Source organism: Alosa sapidissima, chromosome 4, assembly GCF_018492685.1.
Source record: "Alosa sapidissima isolate fAloSap1 chromosome 4, fAloSap1.pri, whole genome shotgun sequence".
In the NCBI taxonomy this organism is placed as follows: Eukaryota; Metazoa; Chordata; class Actinopteri; order Clupeiformes; family Clupeidae; genus Alosa; species Alosa sapidissima.
The window spans coordinates 19,293,206-19,314,674 of record NC_055960.1 but is presented as its reverse complement, the minus strand read 5'-3'; the positions used below and the strand labels follow the sequence as shown (position 1 = coordinate 19,314,674).

Sequence of the window (21,469 nt, the reverse complement as noted above, 5' to 3'; positions counted from 1 at the left end):
CTGCTCTCCTACGGCACAAAGAGAGAACCATTCAACTCAATGTTGACAAGAGAACAAAAAAAAAAACCACACAATTAGACACACTTGTACATTCAATTCTTAACTGTACCACTGATATGGCATGACAACTATCACTGATCAATGGTGCTTTGCTACCACGGGTTTAAAGTTCAATCAGATCAATGAGAGCATGGATAGGCTACCTGTCGAAATGCTGAGCCACTGGACCTTTTCATAGAGGGGGGGTGTGGGCTTGGGAGGAGAGGCATGGGGTACTCCACTAGAGAGAGAGAGACATAACTCATCATGCACAAGCCACTCATTTCCTTAATGCAAATGCAAACAAATGACACTAAAACACATCTACTAAAAAGAGTAATCAATTCTGAGAAAATAATCGATAATAAACCTATTTAAACAAAACTAACAAATGTACTTATGCTGTATATATACACACAAACACAGAGAGACAGAAATAAATAAACAGAGAAACACACATAGGGACAAACTTCCATGAAACATTACTATAGAATGAGAGACGGAACCAATGCAAATAATCTGTATTGTGGTAACCATAAGAGCAACAATATACAAATACACAACAATCTAGATGACCTTGAGCTGTCTTGCGGAACCTCTCTGTGTCTGTCTGTGTACACATTTGCCCATTTATCTGTATCTGTGTCTGTGTACGTGTGTGAGCACATGTCTCTATGTGTGTTTATGTCCATTTGGCTGCTTTTGTCCAAGAGACTTACAGTATATACACATAGTGAAAATAATAGTTTCAGAAAAAGTGGAAAGGAGCATAATAATAATAATAGTAATAACAATATCAATAATAACAATATCAAATGGCATTTATAGTAACAAAAACCATGAACATACAAACCATAACTCTGTTAGAGAATAAGTTTAATTAAGTGCAAGGTGAACGGATGGGTCCCAAAACTATCACAAGAATGTAAAACATTAGGTAACCCGTTGCACCAACAAGGAATCACTTTGGAAAATAGTCTTGACTTTTAGCGTTAATGGACGGGTGGCACAGCATCCATTGTGTGTGTTTGTGTGTGTGTGTGTGTGTATATGTGAGTGAGTGCGTGAGTAAGTGTATGAGTGAGTGCGTGAGTGAGTGTGTGAGTGAATGTGTGAGTGAATGTGTGAGCGAGTTCTTTAGTGAGTGTGTGTGTGTGTGTCAGTGAATGAGTGAATGCATCCATAGTCACCTGGCTTGCAGGGGATGGGTTGGATGGGTAGGCCCATTTGTGACTCGGAGGTGACCGACATTTGCTGGGTACTGGGATGGAAGGCGGGAATCATGACGTATGGCATGTTCACCTGCTGAGGCAGACAGCACACCACACACACACAAACACACACACACACACACACACTCAGATCTCCCCCAAAGCTCTTCAAACAGCCAATCACATCACTCCTTACTACATACAGTACAACTACACACAGCCAATGACATCATTACCTACTACATGGAATTGAAAACAGCCCCCAACATCATTACTTCCACTGTGCAATTAGAAACAGCTACGGACATCATTCGTTTGTGCATGCAATTAGATCCGATGGCAAATGACTGATAATGTACTTGGATAGTCCCACTACTACAGATGGCTTGTTGAAATTCAAAATTGCTGTTGAAAATCACCTTAACCAAACCTAACCACAAACCTTAACCAGAAATGGTCCCTAACAGAGTGTCAACAGATTTGCAGGTTTGTATATAATCTAGGCATCTGTAGGAGACCTTGCAAGTGTGATCACCAATACTAATAGGTCTAAGTAATGGGAGTGCAGGGGATTGTGTGTGTGTGTGTGTGTGTGTGTGTGTGTGTGTGTGTGTGTGTGTGTGTGTGTGTGTGTGTTGGGTGAGAGTTCTGACCTGGATCTGCTGCTGCAGGAGGTTGATCTTGTGCTGTTGCTGGATCAACTGCTGCTGCTGCTTGGCGATCTGAAATGATTCAAAGTCACACAAACCAGTGTGTCATCAATAAGTGACTGCCGTGTGTGTGTGTGTGTGTACTTGACTTGTACTGGCAGTCTATCCAGCAGAGCCATATCCACTTATTTGTAAGGGACTATGCCTGCCTCCCTACCAGCCTACCAGACTATGTACATGAATGTTTCTAGTTCATTTGTGATATTGTACGAGAGTTAACCTTAAGGCTAATGTTCCTGTGCACTTAACCCTACTCGAGTGTGTCAGAGGTAGCAGATGGATGTGATGTAGCTATCAGTTCCATCAGCTGTATTTGCTCCTTCGGCAGTAGAGGCCTCTTGTACATCGGCTAGAAGCGGTAGGTGTCAGACATGTGTGTAAAGGTGTCTGAGTAGTGAGGCATGTGATATGCATTTGAGGTGTGTGTAGATGTACATCTGTGTTTGTACGTGTGTGTGAGTGAGTGAGTGAGTGAGTGTAGATGTACATCCGTGTTTGTACGTGTGTGTGTGTGTGTGTGTGTGTGTGTGTGTGTGTGAGTGAGTGAGTGAGTGTAGATGTACATCCGTGTTTGTACGTGTGTGTGTGTGTGTGTGTGTGGATGTACATCCGTGTTTGTACGTGTGTGTGTGTGTGTGTGTAGATGTACATCCGTGTTTGTATGTATGTGTGTGTGTGTGTGTGTAAATGTACATCTGTGTTTGTACATCTGTGTTTGTACTTGTGTGTTTGTACTTGTGTGTTTTTACCTGTGTGTGTGTGTGTGTGTGTGTGTGTGTGTGTGTGTGTGTGTGTGTGTGTGTGTGTGTGTATATGTGTGTGTGTGTGAGAGAGAGAGAGAGGTGCCTGAGTGCTCGGACCTGCTCCTGCTGCTGGCGGGCCAGCTCCATCTGCTGTTGCTGTTTCTCCAGCAGCAGGGCGGCCATGTTCCTCTGCTCCGAGTGTGCGCCCAGCAGCTGCTCACGCAGCCCTGACAGCTGGTTTATCATCAGCAGCAGCTGCAGCTCCTTCTCCGCTAGGCTCTCATGCGTGCCTACACACACGCACGCACGCATACACACACACACACATTCATACATACATACAGTACATAGATACATGCATGCACACACACACACACACACACACACACACACACAGAAGGACAAGCCAAGACAAAAGTTAAAAGGTAAATTTCACATTTGAGGTGATGTGTCAGGTGAGGTGTGAGGTGAAGTGAGGTGTGTTCAAAGAGTCACGTCACCTCGGAGACCACTGCCACCTGGTGAGCCTTTATCCAGGAGCCTCTCCTTCCAGTCGGAGGTTAACAGCTTCTCTATGGTCGGCATTGCTGTAGAGAGAGAGAGAGAGAGAGAGAGAGAGAGAGAGAGAAAGTGAAACGATAGGGTTATGCGCTGTCAAGGTAACTGTGAAGTCGTAGATGCTCCAAGCACAAAGCCTGCTAATAACGCAACGAGTCAGAGAGGACATTATGTTCTTGTTCCTTTTTTAAAAGTTCCTTTTTGACAGTGACAATCATTACAAAACTCATGTTCTGCTCAAAGAGATGGAAACCAGTTCTATGATGAAATTGAAAGAACCTCAAGGAGCCATTTCATCATTTAAATGCGTGGTAAAGTCATATCACCATATACTGACACTGAATCAGTATATGGAATAATGAATGAATAATGCAGTGTCCAGTTCTGTCATATTCAGTCAGGTGGAGTTGTATTTCCAGTATTTCTCAACCTAATCAATTCTTCACACCTCTTCATCCGGACATCAAAAACCATTCAATCATTCTGATTTGCCATACTGAGATACCTTCATCAATATCTCCATCAATACGTCCTATACATACAACAGTTATAAACTTTTCTCAACCTTTTAAAATGTGTTGTATTAGGTTGACTTATACACCAGCAGCAATAAATAGTTTGTGCCTTTATATCTGGTGAATCCTTGCCAAGAACAGGTGCAGCGCTTTGCAACAGTCTTCATCTTGGGTGTCATTTCACAACCTGACTGATGGGCCTCAGACAAAATCATTTTTATACCCAGAAGGAGATCTATACTTTAACCACTCATATGCAGTACTTAATTATGAGCAATTAGACTCAAAGAAATGGTACCACGGGTTGAGGAATAAAAACAGTTGAGTTGAATACTTATTATATTATATATATTAAATATTATATGTCTGTTTTTAATACAGATATTATATGTCTGTTTTTAATATACTTATTTGTAATGTTTGCAGATAAATGACCTCTATGACCTTTAGACCACAAATGTATATAGTGTGTATGTGTTTGTGTACATATGTGTACTGTGTGCATATGCTGTATGAGTAATATGCATCTGTAACCGAGAATATGGTGATGACCTTCAGGGGACTGAATAATTTGCAAGGCCCTGTATCCATGGTTAAATGTGCTCTGTAATAAAACAGTGTGTGGTTAAATGTCATAGGCAATAAAAACCATGTGGGTGGAGTTTAAAGATGAGCACTGAGTCACTCGTGGTGAGGAAACAGTGGGACTGGCCACAATGGCTTTGTAAAATGTCACAGTAGCCCTGGGAAACACCATAATGCTTTAAAGAAAATCCTTTCTATTAAGTATTATATTTTTGAAAATCTAAGCAACTTTAACTAGTGGCCCTAAAGTCAACTACATTTTTCTATTTAGTTGAGGTTCATCTACAGTAATATGCAAGAGTAAGAAGAGTAGCATACTAGCATCAGTAGCATCAGCAGTAATATACTGTAAAAAGTAGTTTGGTTATTTGTGCAAGAACACAAGGGGAAAAAAGCACCGAATTGTAGTCACAAACTACAGTTTCAGCCATTCCATTATACGAACAATTAAATGTATTTGATTAAATCAGCCATTGATTCCCCTACTGTGGTGGTGTGGATAGGTTAGAGTGGTGGAAGGGATGGCCTTTCTCGGCTGACTGTGTGACCTGCTCATACATTTGTTCAGGTAAATGGTTCTCCCTAGCCATTCCAAGACAAAGGCCTTTCACAAAAGCAATGTCAAAGACGAAGGAGAGAGATAAAAACACAATGGTGTGTTTGTAATATTTATTGAAATCTACTCAAGAACAGTGTCCATGTCCATGTATTATATGTAAGTAGCAACATACATGAAACACAAGTTTTACTTATGTACAGTTTTTATGTACAGTTTTTTTTATTTAATTATCTAGTTGATCATTTAAGGTTTCTGTGAATCTCCCTACTTTGGAAGTGCGGGGGAAAAAAAACTCATTAAACCAGAGGTGCGTTCAAACTGCATACTGAGGCGAACGGTTGCAAACAGTTTTCTGTTTTCCACAAACATGTGTGAACCCTCACAAACAATTTGAGAAGGTAGCTTTCTGTTAAGATGGAGTGTTTACACAAAATCATTCAAATGTATCTGTTCAGACAAAAATGTGAACATGTGAATTTGAACGCACCTCAGGTTAGTGGGAGATCTGCGTTGAGTGCAGGTGCGACTCACCTTCACCACCATTGGGCTGGGCGTCCTGACGCTTAAAGCTGCTGGTCACCCCCTGCTCCTGCTCTCTGAGTGGTGAGCCCTCCTGGATGTAAGAGACAGGTTAGTCTGAGCCTGCCGCAAATCCCTAATCAACTTTCATTTTGCACACAGGTCTCGCACAATACATTGTGTTAGGGCCTACGCATCATTATGAGGGACACTGCTAAGGGCTACAGAGACACACTGACCAGTTCCCTTACGATCAGCTTGCACTGATGTTTGGGACCTTCCATGACAACCAAACAAGTAGACTCATACCGAGGTCGGAGGGCGACTGGGGGGCGTGGCTTTCTCATCTGTACGTTCGACGGGCAGCGGCGAGGACCAATTGTCGACTGGAGACGAGCGCTGGGGCTCCCTCCCCTCACTGGAGGCTCGACCCCCACTGCTGGACTCCTCCTCCTCCTGCTTGATGCTGACGCCCACCATGGTCACATCACTGGCGTAGGGACGCAACGCGGGAGAGCTGGGCTCGCACATTCTGGACAGAGACAGGGCCACATAGAGAAGTGAAGACTGAGCTTAACACACAGATTGGTGTGCTGGCAGGTGTGCCATCAATCTGATCCCAAAATCTAATTTTCTGCGAAAGAAAGAAAGAAAGAAAGAAAGAAAGAAAGAAAGAAAGAAAGAAAGACAACCAATATGCCAATTTGACTGCCAGATTGATACCATGACACATTCTCCCCCAGTCTGCGGTCTACCTGTTCTCTTATCTCATAACGAGGGCCTGCCATTTTGGCACAGCGACCCAATCTCATCTGGCCAAAGGAGTTCTGATTCACTGGCAGACTGCTTTACATGTACAACAAAAGAGCCCTGTAGATGGGGGACACTGACAGTTCCCAATCACAATGCTCTCAAGTAACACCACCGAGCGATTACTAGTCGACAGAGGAAGAACGATTGGGTGAGGAGAAAAAGGATAAACTCTAGTGAACTCTATCAGTTTGTAACTCCCCCACCCCAACCCAACCACCGCCATACGCAATGTAAAAAGAAAGAAAACAAGCCTGAACAAGGGGGGGGGGGGGGGGTAACACACACACACACACACACACACACACACATATATGTATATATATATAATATATGTAAGAAAAAAAAAAGAGAAATCCATTGTTGCTGAGAGGGAACAAAGGAAGCGTTGAACAATGGGCATGAGGAGGACAGCGGTGGCCGGCTACAGGAAGCTCGCCGGGTTAACAATGTGTGCGGAATGTGCCGACCGAACACTGCCTCATGGCTCGCGCCGCCAGCGGTCACCCTACAGTGATTCCAGCTCGGTGCTCGATGTTATTTATTTATTTATTTACTTACTTACTTAGCCGCATGAGTTTGGACCTCAAGATTGTGCTCCTCTATAGAGCTTCTAGTGAGACTGTTTCCTCGCTCTGGTTTTTTGGATGTCACGGCTGTTGAATGTACTAGTAGTACTGAAAGGTTTTGGTTAGTAGATACAAAAGCCGTCCCACAACACACACAAACACACACACACACACACACACACACACACACACACACACCCACACACCATTCTGAAGAAGACAGGTGCCATTCCAAGACTTTCACCTGATGTCACTCTGGAATAATGACTACGCGACCACCCACTAACATCCACATGAACCCAAAAACGGTCCGGACACCAACCCTCTAAACGACCATGTTAACACAGCCTCATAAAAAAGGTATTTGCAGACACTGCGGACTTGACAGGTCAAACCTAAAACAAATAAGGGCATACTTGGCATCCCTGACTGACAGACAGTGCAATAAAACATACTGAACTAAACTGAACACTGGAGATAAGCGGTACACTAACAAAGGCATCGCTTCTCTTGTTCTCCCACCCACATTTCTGTGAACTTATCATAGATAAACATAAGATAAATCCACACTAAGTATCATGGTCTAGGATTTTGGTTAGCTCATTATGAGACATTTGACATGAAAGCAGATAGACTTCGATGGAAGCTGTAAATAACCGTCGAAATAACGACCATGGTTAGATAGCATCAGATCCATGCCATATCCAAGCAAACACATCTGACATCAAATACTACTGTAATATTGATATGTGCAACTGTTTTGGTTACCAAACAGGTTGTGAAATGAATACCCAATATTGGGCCCAGAGGTGCAGTCAATGCAAATTGTTATGTTTTTTTGTTTTTTTTTCATTGTTGTCTCACACAAACAATAATGATAACAGTCAATGCCATCAGTGCAAAAGAAAAAAAAAAAAGGCTCAAATTGACAACATGGCTAAAATCAAAAGGCTCTTTCTCCAAAACACCTGCACACCAGAACAACACTTCCCACACCGACACCTCAGACACACACAGACTTGAGAGAAACAGCAGGCCCTTGATTGATGTGCTCCTGCCCGGAGACCACCATTCTTTACACACGAGATAGCAGGGAGGAAGCCCGACCTAGCCTGACCGTGCACCATCCTCCGACCACGTTGTAACATCTGAGGTCAGTGAGAGACCACTCAGCTGCTGAAAAAAGGGCCATAACGGCAATCCACAAAACCCCTGGAAATCAGACAGTGCTACCTAGAGAGAGAGAGAACTATTTTTTTTTACGAACCTGCTGAGTCTGTGACTGGCACTTGTCCCACATGCAAAGCCCATGGAGCTAACAGTTGACTGCCAAAGCTGGTAGCTGGGGGTGCAGGCCATGGTGCTGTAGCGCAAAGAAGAAACAGATCGAACACACTTGCATGTGTACACACACACCAATTCTGTGGTGTTGGTGTCTGTGTCATCACCTTGTGTGCTGGACTACAAACACAGGCTTTGAGTGGAAGCTTTTTGTAGGCCATAACATCAGTATTTGCATAAAATAGAAGCCTGATGCGGAAGAGCCAATACGAGTCTGCTAGTGTTTGACAAGCTGTGGTTTTTTTAAACCAAATAAAATATGGAATGCTCCTACTGAATTACTACAGCTGATTTATAGAAATCATGGCATCTTAGAGGACATATAACTTTTTGTGTCTTTCAGAACTAGTTGAGCCAGATTTTAAATATTAATGTTTCCTTGTTCTGGTTGGTTGATAGGATATGAAATCTACTTTAATTTCAAATGTAATATGTAATAATTGACCAAATAATTGATTAAAAAAAATCTGCTCTTCATTGTACACTTTATAAAAAGTATCATGATCAGTAATTTAAAGCAGTAGATTTGTTCTAAAACTAGCAAGCTACCTGTGTAAAAATCATTTAAAACATCTCGGAAACAGCACCAGCACTCAGCTGGCACTGAGAAAATCTTGATAAAAAGCTTACTAACGTGTTTTGAAAAAACTATTGATGAGGTCATGTTAAGAAGGCTTCTCTTCCACATGATCAGGGTGTTCTGATCCTGTGGCAGACAGGTCACATGACCATAAACCATCACAAGTGATTTGAGGATGATACCAACAATTACAAAAACATACCTCAAAAGGAGACAAATTGTTGCATAGTGTTGCTTTTGAAGATACACTGTTGTCTTGTTATAAATAGGGTATGATCCTTCCCTCATAGAAATGACTGCCGGACATATTTATCTGTGTAGGAGTCACAGACATACCTGTAAATGAAGAGTTTGGTTCCAAAACGCTATATCTCCATTTTTAAAAAGTAATTTCATTTAAATGTGTAAATTGTGTAAAATTGCAATTGTGTTGTTTTGATTAAGTAAAGATACATCAAGCAACAATATCCAATTACTTAGAAAACAAAATGTAAAAAAATGATTTAATTCATTAAAATGGAGGATAAAGTGTTTTGTAACCAAACTCTTCAAATAGTGTTTTAGGGTGAACAATAGTATCTAATCTAATTGTGAGAATTCAATATAGAGACTTGAAAATAAACGAAGTAATACAAGTGAGTTGAAAACTTCATATTTCACACTGGCATGGCTAAAGAAACAATATACAGATTATCTTTTCTATTCAGAGCGAATATTTGAATAATCAACCTCAAAGCCTTGTTTGTGTTGCACAGTTAGACAACTGTCGCAAAACTCCAGGAACATTCTTTAAAGCCTAGAGGACAGAGATGGCCCAGTGTTTCTAGGCTTAACCACACACACACAGTGGCACATTGATTAGCGATCTGCGCAGATAAGGGCCAGATGGGATACACAGACCGGTTTTGTGTGGGACAGTGGTTGCAGGTGAAAATGGCACCCTCTTCCTGTTGCTTATTTCAGGGGGGGAAATCCCAACCCCACACCCACCCCCACCCCCCATGTAAAAGCAGCACCTTCATCACACAGGCTTTGATAGCAGGAAGAGCGAAGGAAAAGAGCCCACAAGATGCAAATGAACATCTGAAAAGCACACATTACTGAAGGACAGGTCCCCCTTTAACATGTCAGCTGCAACCCTTACAATGGGAGATGTGTTGGTTGGCTTTCATGGAGGCGTAAAAAATGGTTTCGAAGGGAATAAATGAGTTATGGGTTAACCGAAAATAATAGCAGCCTAGCAGCCCATAGGCCGTCATAGGTGACTGGGTGCATGGGGGGCATGGCTAAGTCCAGAGGAACAGCACAGCAACACACAGCACAATCAAATGTTCAATGGAGCAGATAGAGCGCCAAGCGGCAAACGCGCACACACATACACACACACACACACACACACACAAATTAGAGATCACATGCTCTTTAGAGAACTTGTCTAAATAAGATATCTGAATGAGCTGATGACACAACCATGCTCTTCATGACAAAACAGGGGGTGGGGGTGGGGGGGGGGATGGTCACTGTAGCTCTGCTTCTATTTCTCCTCATCCCTTTCTTCTCTTCCTCTTCTTCTTCTCTTTTTTCTCTTTCACTGCTTTTCAGAAACACAGGTTAAAAAGCAGGCTCCTTTTTATCCGGCGGCTGTGCAGGCCTGAGACAGCGGCGGCATTGTGAGGCCGAGCGAAAGGCTACTGTGGTATTTATCTGCAACACAAGAGCGGCAAGACGAGGGGGCCGGCTGAATGGGGCAAGAGCACAAAACACACTTAGAATAAAGAAAAATATAACAAGAGAAGAGGAATAAAAGATGTTTGTGAAGCGGCATCACCCCCCTCCTCTCCTCCCTCTTGCAAAAAGCCTCCCCCCCCCCCCCCACCTCATGCCCCTCAAGGCAAGAAAACACAGAAGGCAAAGACATTAAAAATGGGCAAAGGGTTTTTGAAGCCTCCACTGACACACTTCCAAGTTACATTTCTGGATTTAAAGAAGGACTCTTCCTCTTATTTCCATTATTTATGTGTGTGAGTATGTTTGTTTGGCTTGGTGAGATGGGGGGGGGGGGGTGTCTCTAAAAGCAGTGGATATGGAGTTGGGGTCGAAAAAACATCAGCAAAAGTGGTGACGTTGCCATGACAATCCCGGCCATCTCCTTTTGTCCCAGTGATACAACAGGTAATTGTAAGGTGACCAGTCTAGTACTGCAGAACTGATCCCAATGGAGAGAATGACAGGGATTACCTTTAAGGCTCCACTAAACTTAAAAGCCAACAACAGCCTTTCTGAGTCAAGCACCCCAGTTAGCCAAACAGTTAGCGCGCCATAAGACTGCTTCGTAGAAGCTTGGTAGGACAAATAGATATGAGACCTCAACAACTTTGCTAAAGTAAGAATGTACTTGCCCCCCTCATCACCAACAAGAGTCATCTGTGAAGATTCACAGTCAGGCCAACCAGCCTGGCAGGTGCGTGGAGAGAGAACATGAACGATGATCACAACTGCATAGGATACACCAATGTCTCCATCCCAGAATCATCTATATACCTCTCCAGACACGCTGTACAGAGAGAGAGAGAGAGAGAGAGAGAGAGAGAGAGAGAGAGAGAGAGAGAGAGAGAGAGAGAAAGCGAAAGAGTATCTGGAGGTGTTCAACATAAGGAACGTGAACGAGGAAGGAAAGCGTGAAGGCCTTCTAAAGCTATAGAACCGGTGTGGTACCTAGTAACGGGCACACCGAGAGGAAGGAGGTCAGAGCCTTCACCTTTCAGGACATCCTGCAGCCCCGACGCTCCTGCCCACTCCGTCACCTCGCGAGCGGCCCACCTCACACATGGACGGATGCATCTCGAGCACTCCCTCGCCCCTGCCGTCACAAACAGGATACACACACTCTCCACACGCATTGAGCTGAGGTGGCGGAGGTCATAGAGGAGAAAGAGAGAGAGAGAGAGAGAGAGAGAGAGAGAGAGAGAGACAGAGACAGAGACAGAGACAGAGACAGAGACAGAGACAGAGACAGAGACAGAGACAGAGACAGAGACAGAGACAGAGAGAGAGAGAGAGAGAGAAGCAAGCTCGTTCTCCCTCTTAAGAATTGAAAATGTAATGCATAAAGTCTCAAAACCAGACTTCTTTCTGAGAGTCTGTCCATGAATCACGTTGTGACAAAGACACAGATATAAGATCCAGAAATTGGTTTCTATGAGAATCTCACATAAGTTTGAGGAAAATGTCAACCCTGACAAAAGACAAAATAGCAAATGAAGATAAAAAAAGAGAATCTCACAGGAATCACAACACACACACACGCACGAGTATAGCTCACATTTTCTGAGTTCATTTCCTACCCACAAAGGGGTCCCTCTCTATCATATTCGCAGCAGCTTCACCACAACCCTCCCCCCTCCCCCCATCCCATCCCTTTAGCCTGCAGCAGGTGCAGGCGGGTCCGGAAAGTGTGTGTGTGTGTGTGTGTGTGTGTGTGTGTGTGTGTGTGCGTGCATGTATGTGTGTGTGCGTGCATGTATGTGTGTGTGTGTGTTTGTTGGGTGGGTGGGGGGGGGGGGGGGGGGGTGTTGTGGGGGTGTGGCACTCGGTTAGCAACCCATTTTTGCCATCTTGCTTCAGTCAAGCACACAACTGTACAACCCCTGGCATCAACACTCAAACTAACAAGAAAAAAAAGCAACGGCACCCAAGTCTCTACGGCACTTCCCTGGTGCATGAAGCGGAAGCCCAAACCCGGCCGGCTGCCAAAAAGGGCCACGGATGCTCACAATCACACAGGAGAAAAGTGTCTCTCTTTCACACACTTTGCCAATTTCTTTTGTTTCAGTGGAAGGGGTGGGCCACCTGTCAGTGAGAGAAGTGGCCAAACCAGTTCAAAATCCCACAAAAATTTTAAGACAATGACTCAGTGAATGGCATTTCTTAATGTAAAGTTTGCCCTCTCGGCAGTTACTAGAAAGGCCTGTTTCAACAGTAAAAGGATGCTAAAAGAGCCAGTCAAAACACACCCATTTATGAGTTATTTTTCTTTATGTTTAACTTTTTTACACAGTAGAACAAAACTATGAAACACCACATATGGAATTATGAAATAAGCAAAAAAACTAAATGTAAAGTAACACATTTTATATTTTAGTTCTTCAAAGGAGCAGGGTGGTGACTGCTGTGATGACAGCTATTGGCATTTTCTCAACCAGATTCAGGTAGTCACCTGGAATTGTTTTCCAACAGTTAAGCAGGTGTTCCCATACATTGAGCAGCTGTTTCCTACTTTTTCTCACTTATGTTTATTGAAAAGCATTCCAGGTGATCACCCCGTAAAGCTGGTTATGATAATGCAATAGTGTGACGAAAGTAATAGTGTGCAAAGTTGTCATCAAGATAAACAGTGGCAAGATAAACAGTGGCTATATGAAACGCTTATCTGTTCAAACTTTTTTGTTATATCAATTTGATGTATTAAATTTTGCTCTACAGTATAGAACAGACACACACACAAACAACAACAAACACACGCACGCACACACACACAGAGCAAACAACTGTTGGAAAACATCCAAAGACAAGCACAAAAAGCACATAAAAAGAAACAAAAGCACTCTTAGACCATGTCGAAAATGTAAAATATGGTACGGCATGCACAACTGACAAAATAGTGTGGACTGAAAAAGCTTGAAAAGCACACTGGAAAGTTAAGTTAGGTGGTTGCTGTTGAGTACATAGCAGTTTGTCTTCCATTAAAGATCTGATGCAAATATGCAGCTAGGTGTTTCCGTGTTTGTTTGCCTGCATGTGAATGCTCCAGTTGTGTTCGTGGAGACTGTTGTGAACTATGTGTCTCCATTACAGTGTACATTTGTGTGGGAAGGAGAAGTGAATAAACAAATACCTGGATTCTAGTGAGCGAGTGCTGTCACACAACGCAAATGATGTTCAAACAAATCCAAGAGGTAGATCAGCAGGAAGACCACTGCTTAAACATGAATGTAAATGATTAAAAGACAAGTTTTTCTTTATCTCTGCGACACTAAATAAACAATAACAGCAGAGCACTATACAAAAAAACCCTTGAGCAGCCTCTATGAAAGAGACTATTTTGCGCACTTGAAAAAAGTGTCACGAGTGTCAGAACAAGAACTTTGTTGTCAACTTAAGTGTATTATAAACAGGCTTTTTGTATACTGAGCTTCAGTTGTGTGTAAGAACATGCCAATAAGACTCATGTCTGTTAATTAATTCTGACTGTAAATGTATTGAATAAGACACTGATTAACAACTACAAAACATTGTGAGATCAAATACAAATGATACAAAAGCTCACAAAAGAACTATACTGAAAATGATTGCTCACTAACAATGTCACACATTGCTTAATTAAATTTGTTGTGTTGTTTATTAGTATTTTTTGTGCAAAACTGACATTCACACATCATAAGCCTGATTAGTACAATTACAATTAAGGCACAACCATAACTCAAAAATGCAGCCTGTACATGTTTAAAACATCTCACGACAGTATCAAACTTTAGTCAACTCATATTCCAAATGCCAAATTGTGCCTCCTGATCCCTGACCCGCCCAGCTAAATATTTCTATGGTTGGGCTTAGGTGTGGGAGAATCAAGTCAGTAAAATATCCACACCTTTGTAGTGCTACTTATCTGTCTTATATTATTCATAGTTCCATGCCAAAGACATGATCTTAAAATTGCTTACGCAACATTCAAAGAAAAAAGCTGAGGATATTCTGCCATTTTTTCCACTTAAGGTCCGACCTGTTTGATGGTTGTGAGTGAAAGAGTTTTAATTTACAAGGCCGGCTTCCGTTCTTTTTCGCAACAGGCAGATTTATAGTGCTTTTGGCAAATGTGTACAAAAAAATAACCTCACGGTACAATTTCTTGAATATTGTAATTATAAAATTGCTGCTGAGAAAAATAACTATTTGGATCCTATAAGGCAATATAAATAATACACGTGAGTAGACAGAGAGAAATGATCTTTGGGGGAAAAAAAATCATTGTTTTCATTATTTTAATGAAACATATTGGCCTTAAAAGAAGAATTTAGTCTTAAGTTCTATGAAATAATAATAGAAAAAACATTAGAAAAATCTGAAAATCTAAATAAATCAAATTGCACATTTTCACAAAAAAACTTCTTCAGAGCTGCACGTAAATGTTTGCTGAAAACTGTAACCATGTGCAAACAGCTTGCGGATGAATTGGAGCAGCTTACCTCATAAATGACAGCAGACAGAATAATGAGGATTGTTGCTTCTTGTTTGTTCTCCTCTCTTCTCTCAATATGCCTCTGAGAACCTGTGGGCCATTCTTACACCAGAAGCTACGTTTTTTTTTTCTCGTTTTTTTCCGCAGTACCCTACTTCCAGCTAAGGTGGGTTTACCCTGAAAAGTGGGCAGGTGGAACAGTGATGGATGGAAAGGGTGTCACACACAAAGGGCTCCCTGAATTAAAAGCAACGCACACTATTTAAATCATGCCTAATGACAAACGCAGGGAAAAAGAAATAAGGTATCTGTTTCTGCTCTACCCAGTTGTTCCAGGCAAACTCTAAAGCACACTTCCTAATGTCACAAACTGACTTGTATTTGTGAAGATTTAGACATGGATTGAAGTTAAGTGATATGTCAACTAAGACTAACAGGTTTATATATACTTAAGTCACCCCGATGAGTTTTACAATGGCCACAACCAAACAGTTCCTAACAGACAGTCTAAAAACACTTCACTTAGAGAGTCGTGATGGAGCCATTGATGTTATTTTACACAGGACAAAACAAACAAATACTGCTAGCTCTTCTGTGCAGTCACCTTTTTGCTGGCCTTCATATAAAACTGTTGCAGTGGGATTAATACTGGGTTTTCTAACAAGGCTCATTTAATATAGTCACTGAAAAACATTAAACTAAGATTACGATTGATGGAATATATACATAATCTTCAGAATTATCACTGTATTTTGACCTTTGATTTCTATGGCAATGTTAAGCAGTGGTAAAACCATGCCGTTTCCTGTCTGACATCCTTATTAATTCAGATGATGAAACAGGAAGTGAAACGCAACAATCACTTAATCTTACACACAAATGAGTAATTGGCAAAGAAGACATGCACAGCATTTCTTATAAAAAATGTTTTGCTCTCACAGAACAGTACTATAAAAGTGGACGAAAACATCTTAACATCCGACAGGTCGACCACTGCAGTTGAGTTATGTCAACAGAGCAACTCTGCTCTGCAGGGAACATCCACATGGCCATCTGAGACCTCACCTCTCATTATAATCTGATGTAGTCAAGTGTGAGGTCACCTTGGCTGGTGGACAGCAATGGCTACCAGCTTTAAACTCAGACACCTTTGAACTACGCTCACTTTCAGAACATGTCCCGTCATCACAATGTGATGATACATGGACCAACTTTTTGAGCAATGTGCAACCACATAACAGGTCCATATTGTCTGATTTCCCTCATTTGAATATGGATGGTATGGAGGTACTTGTGTGGGTCAATATCAGTGAGAACACCAGAACCACCCTACAGAACCACCCTACATTGCCCATCAGCATTGCTCAAAACGTGTGCATCATCAGCTACACACACAGCTATCGCCTCCCATCTGGGGTCAAATGTCAACCCGGTCACATTTCTAGAGCGAGAAAAGTAAAACTAAATCAACACACGGGTGGGGCAAGGGCAGTACAAACATCAACTAAAGGCTCAGTGCGCACCTACACGAAATTCTGCGTCACGACAAAATGAAGGCCTTACATATCACCACAGAGGGGAAAAAATTGCAGCTGTTCACAGGCCATCCAAACAACGATAGGGCCCACAGGTTGACTTGAGTCACTTGGGAGTGTGTTTGAATGGGAGACGCCTTCCTGTGTCCCCTTCGTCCTGTGTATCCCCTGCCGACAGGCGTAGAGGACAAGCCCATTTACCCGTTGATTAAGGACAAGGCCCATGCCTGCCCCACATAGAACCCTGCCACAATGGTGGTGTGTGTGTGTGTGTGTGTGTGTGTGTGTGTGTGTGTGTGTGTGTGGATGTGTGTGTAAAAAAAAGGGATAAAAGGGAAGAAAAAAGAAAGAAAGAAAGAAAGAAAGAAAGAAAGAAAGAAAGAAAGCTGGATCAACAGAGAGATCAGAGAATGTAGATGAAGATGAAGGTCAAGGATTGCCTGCTGACAGTTAGCTTTGTACTGATTCAGACAGTGTGACGCAACACTCACAGCCACTTTTGCCAAACTTCCCCTTAATAAAGCTGTCACTCCAGCCAGAATGTGAGCTTCAGGTGCTTCGAGCAGCAACTGACCTCCACCTGGAGGATAGGCACAGAGAAGCAGCTCACTCATAGAGCCAAGACCATCCATACCAGACAGACACACTGTTATCACCGGTCTTCATCATCAGACACATTCTCCATCATCATCACCAGTAGCAGCAGAAGCAATTGTTAATTTTAACAATTAACACCAACACTATAATGAACTTAGTCATCAATTCCAGCAAATAAGTGAATTCTAATCGTGCAATGAATAAAACCAAAGGAGAGATATGAGTCACAAAAGACAGATCATGCCACACACAAACAAGTGCGATTAGTGCCTTCAGTTAGTTTAATGTCAAATAAACACAGATAAAGAGGAACAAGGTGAGTGAGTCAGAGAAAAGAGGGAGAGAGAGAGAGAGAGAGAGCATGTCTCAAGATAAGGAGGTAAAACTTTTCAGATCGCTTGAAACCATACTGTATACAGATTGAGAGAGAAGTTTCTCTTCCATTCATTATCTCGAAAGAAATCAAGAGTAGTTATCTATGCGACAAGAGTCGGAGGACACAATCCCATCCAAAAGCCGTGTGCCTCTGCGCATGGAGTTTCCAAATCTACAGGCAAATGGGTTGACTGCCTGTCAAACATCGCAGGTTCCTGTCAAAGCGCCAGACCCAAAGTGCCCCCTAAAACTTATTTTCCACTTAGATCTAACGCGTGGCTGTAAGACTATTTAATTTAGTTAAACATGGATCCTACCACAATAAACAATAATAATGCATCTGTGAATGTGCGTCCGAACGCAAAAGGGCCAACTGTGATTATATTGAATAAGGCACAATGGCGAGTAATTAAGAAGAAAATCTACAATCTTCTAGCCTACTTTGTAGCAGCTGAATATACATGTTGTTAATCGATTACGGTGTATCGAAAACAACTGTTAGTGGTTGATGAAACGCTTGTTTTGGGAAGCGCAAAAATCCCCGGTTTCGTAGCAGCTTCACGTGGGAAAAGGCAAAAAAACGCCTTTAGATGAGGGAAACAAATGAGGGTTAGAAAACTTGCTTCACAAGTCTCGATTCTCTAGACTTACCACTCCAGAGAGAACCGTGCTGCCCAAACTTCTGCCGTCCCTCCAGTGCTTTTCAGCGCGCTCTCAGCCACATGCAAATCGTGGAACACTGCAAATCTAACCACAGCGAGTCATGCTATCAGTCGGCATTAAGCGAAGGCAACTGGACAGGCGCTGATTGATCTCCGTTTCGTGACCTCCACTCTCACATCTTCCCTTGGTTCCTGCTTCTCCCTAGACTGCGAGTGACTTTCTCATGTACTGTTCCCAACATTTTCAGTCTCCTGCCATTCACCTCCCTCTTAAAGGGAAAGCACGGCATAATTTGCTCGTCGAGACAGACACCTTAAGCCTCTCGCGGGTGTGGTGGATAGAGGTGTAGAAAGTATGAGAAATATTTACATTTGGCTATGTAAGCTTTCAGTTTGTATTTTACACAACTTGCAGGTTGACAGTTTAACAATTAACATGGTATCACATAAGCAAAGGATCCCTTGCTTGCAAAATAATTTAAATGTAAATATTTGACAGCCTGTAGTATAATTTTACTTATTCATGGTAACCTCTGAACTGTATGGTAACTCTCTTTAAAAAAAAAAAACTGCCCCTAACTGAATCTGCAGTTAGTCATGTGCAGCCAAAAGCTCCTGTGAAGACCGAAAAGTGCACATGCCAACAAACCTTGTCAGAGCACTGAGGTGACACTCAGCACCATGATAGGCAAGCAGGAATGATAGGCAATGAAGGGCAATGGAGGGCTCTGGCCTCCAAAGTGTTAAGGCTGGTGTTTTTATGTCTCTTTTCCTCCACCTCTCCCCCCTGTGCTCGCAGCAAGCCACTGGCTCTCGGGGTGAGGGCCCACAGCCGATGTGCCAGTCCTAATCCCCTCTGTTCCTGCCTTTGTGTTGGGCCCCAGCAGGAAGTGAGTGCCGGGCAGACAACAATTAACAAAAGAGCTGTGAAGAATACAATTAGCCATCAATAGGAAACCACAGGCCTTTGTGCCTGTTTCCATGGAGATGCTTGACTAACCACTATTCCAGGATTACAGAGCCCCCTTTCCACTTCTCCCTGTTCTTGCTGGCTGCCCTGTCTCTTTCTCTCTTTTTTCTCTTTCTCGCTCTCTCTCTCTCCTCTCTATCTCTTCTTTTCTCTGCTTTCTTGTCATTTCTTTTCTCCCCCATCTCCTCCTGTGCACACACACCTCTTTATTTCTGTGTCAGCCTCTTGTCACTAAGCAACTCGGGAACCCTACACGAGCACTCCCACCTTTGTTCCTCCTTACACTTTTCAGGTCTTCCACTTTTGTCTCTCCCACTGAGCAGAGGTGAAGTTGGCAAGTTCTCTCTCTCTCTCTCTCTCTCTCTCTCTCTCTCTCTCTCTCTCACTCACTCATTCTTTCTCCCCTAGCCTCACCCCCTCCCACCCCAACCTCACCCCGACCGCCTGTTCTCTCTCTCTCTCTCTCTCTCTCTCTGTCTTTCTCTCTCTCCCCCTCTGTCATTTGTCCTGAGCCCTGAGGATTAAATGAGCGTGGGCTTTGTGTGGACCAGGAGAGAGGAGGAGACCCGGCTCCTCTCATGTTCCAGACACACAAGAGACGCTCCCGTGGAGAAACCCTCATTGTCCGTTTTGTACACTCCACTCTTTAATGGACACCCTAGAGCCCGGGGGACCTGAGCGAGAACTCATTGGCATCTCCAGCGATGAGGAATTGATCCCCCATTAAAGAGCTAAGGGGCACGGGCCAGAGGGGGCATCAAAATGGTTATGTTTGCATCCTTCACATTCCAAAGAGGTGATGGGCACGTCTGCATGCACCGCTAGTACCAGAGGAGAGACCTTTGTCACGCTGTGTGTGGCGCCCTACTAGTTGAGTCGATGTCATGTCTTCATCACACCTGTTTGACTGCTTAAGCTTGACTGATTAAGATGCAACATATGCAAGAATGTTCCGTGCGACAGTGGAGAATCATAGAGTCAGTCTGGGTGATGTGGTCCAGGCAGACAGGTTCTCACAGTAGGCAAAGGCCTCCTATCCTGCTGCCATCTACAAAATGAGCACCATCAGACCTCACGCATGCTAGCATCAAGACAGACAGCTGACGTCAATTTGTCTCCTAAGCCTCCAGGGAAGACTGTTAACAAAGTCAGCTCTTGGGTTGGGGTGGTCCTCAGTACAGATTGTACTGGTCCCATTGCAAAATCACAAACACTAGAACGAGACCTGAAGGAGGTGTTATGCTCGTAAGAGACTGTGACTGGATTGACATTTTGCTTAACTTCAAATCTTTTAATCAGTAAAGAAACCCAAAGTTTTGCTTCAACTCAGAATAAATGTCTGGTCCAAATAAAGTGTAGTCTAATTATAGGAAATAGTGATGTGGGGAGCGCAACACTTTGTAGTGCGATAAGCATCAAGACACAGAGGTGAATTTCATTATTTGAAAAGTGAACCAGAAAAAAAAGACTTGCGCACAATTATCTAATGTGTGTGTAGGCTTTGACACTTGATAGCACAGATGTATCGTTGCATTCTCTTCCTGTTTATAGCCTACTCCCCGTTTGTGCAGAGATGACAGCCTCTTCCTTCACCACCTCGCCTGATGGCAGAGATCTTTATCAAACCACAGGCACTCTTGTCATCATTATGAAAATAACTGTGGAGTTTGAACAGCTAATGAACTTTCTTGGGCAGGAAACAGAGTTTTTTGCACAGGTGGAACTATTTCCATTCAAGCAAACAACAACAACAAAAAAAACAATTAGACAAGTAAACTAATAAAATAGCCACTCAGTAAGTATTATGGTGTCACTGTGAAGCTGAAAAGGTCGCTTTTACATCAGGTCTATGCAAAGCATTGAGTTCATTTCAGTCTTCATGACTTTGTGAGAAATAAATGGATCTTTGAGATGCAAGGAGGACATAAATACCTCAGCATTAATTTAACAACAGGCTTGAACAGACTGTTAGGTCTACCTGTTCAAGCTCACAGCTGCTTCTTGGGAAAGGATCGGGATGGTACCCTGCACACTCTCATGAGCTGAGGCCCTCAAAAAGAAAAGCATGACCTTAAAAAAAAGTGGTGTGAGGTTTTTGCTTGCCTGGTGCACTTTGTAAAAGCAGGGAAACCAATATGACACTTTTACCCACGTGTGCGTTTTAATGAAAACCAAAATGCAAAGGCAAACTGGAAAGAGAGCCGAGGTGGATACGCTTGCCAACCGCAGAGGAGAACTAGGGGTGATATAGAACAGCAAACACGACAAACGTACTGATGAGAACTCATACATGTGTGCTCAGATAACTGCCACCATATTATTTCTGAGAAGTGTCGGAAAACCGCAACACCAACAC

General features: G+C 42.9%; 1 protein-coding gene across 8 annotated transcripts in view; it reads right to left on the bottom strand.

The window, feature by feature from the left end:
* The window catches only part of LOC121706723 (transcription factor SOX-13-like), a 25,799-nt gene extending 7,368 nt beyond the window's left edge, over window positions 1-18,431 (bottom strand). The window contains exons 1-10 of one of the 8 annotated variants that reach the window (XM_042088696.1): window positions 18,133-18,431; window positions 8,086-8,181; window positions 5,749-5,971; window positions 5,452-5,533; window positions 3,204-3,290; window positions 2,821-2,993; window positions 1,904-1,972; window positions 1,230-1,344; window positions 204-280; window positions 1-8 (exon numbers count right to left, since the gene is read on the bottom strand). The exon at window positions 1-8 is cut by the window's left edge and continues 146 nt beyond it. In XM_042088696.1, coding sequence (XP_041944630.1) covers window positions 1-8; window positions 204-280; window positions 1,230-1,344; window positions 1,904-1,972; window positions 2,821-2,993; window positions 3,204-3,290; window positions 5,452-5,533; window positions 5,749-5,971; window positions 8,086-8,177 — 926 coding nt within the window. In that variant the 5' untranslated portion in view covers window positions 8,178-8,181; window positions 18,133-18,431. Of the gene's footprint in view, window positions 9-203; window positions 281-1,229; window positions 1,345-1,903; window positions 1,973-2,820; window positions 2,994-3,203; window positions 3,291-5,451; window positions 5,534-5,748; window positions 5,972-8,085; window positions 8,182-8,941; window positions 9,092-13,633; window positions 13,715-14,981; window positions 15,181-17,000; window positions 17,090-18,132 lie in introns of those variants that run through there. The other 7 variants (XM_042088699.1, XM_042088700.1, XM_042088695.1 and 4 more) reach the window with 7 other exon arrangements.
* Between the last annotated feature and the right edge of the window lie 3,038 nt (window positions 18,432-21,469).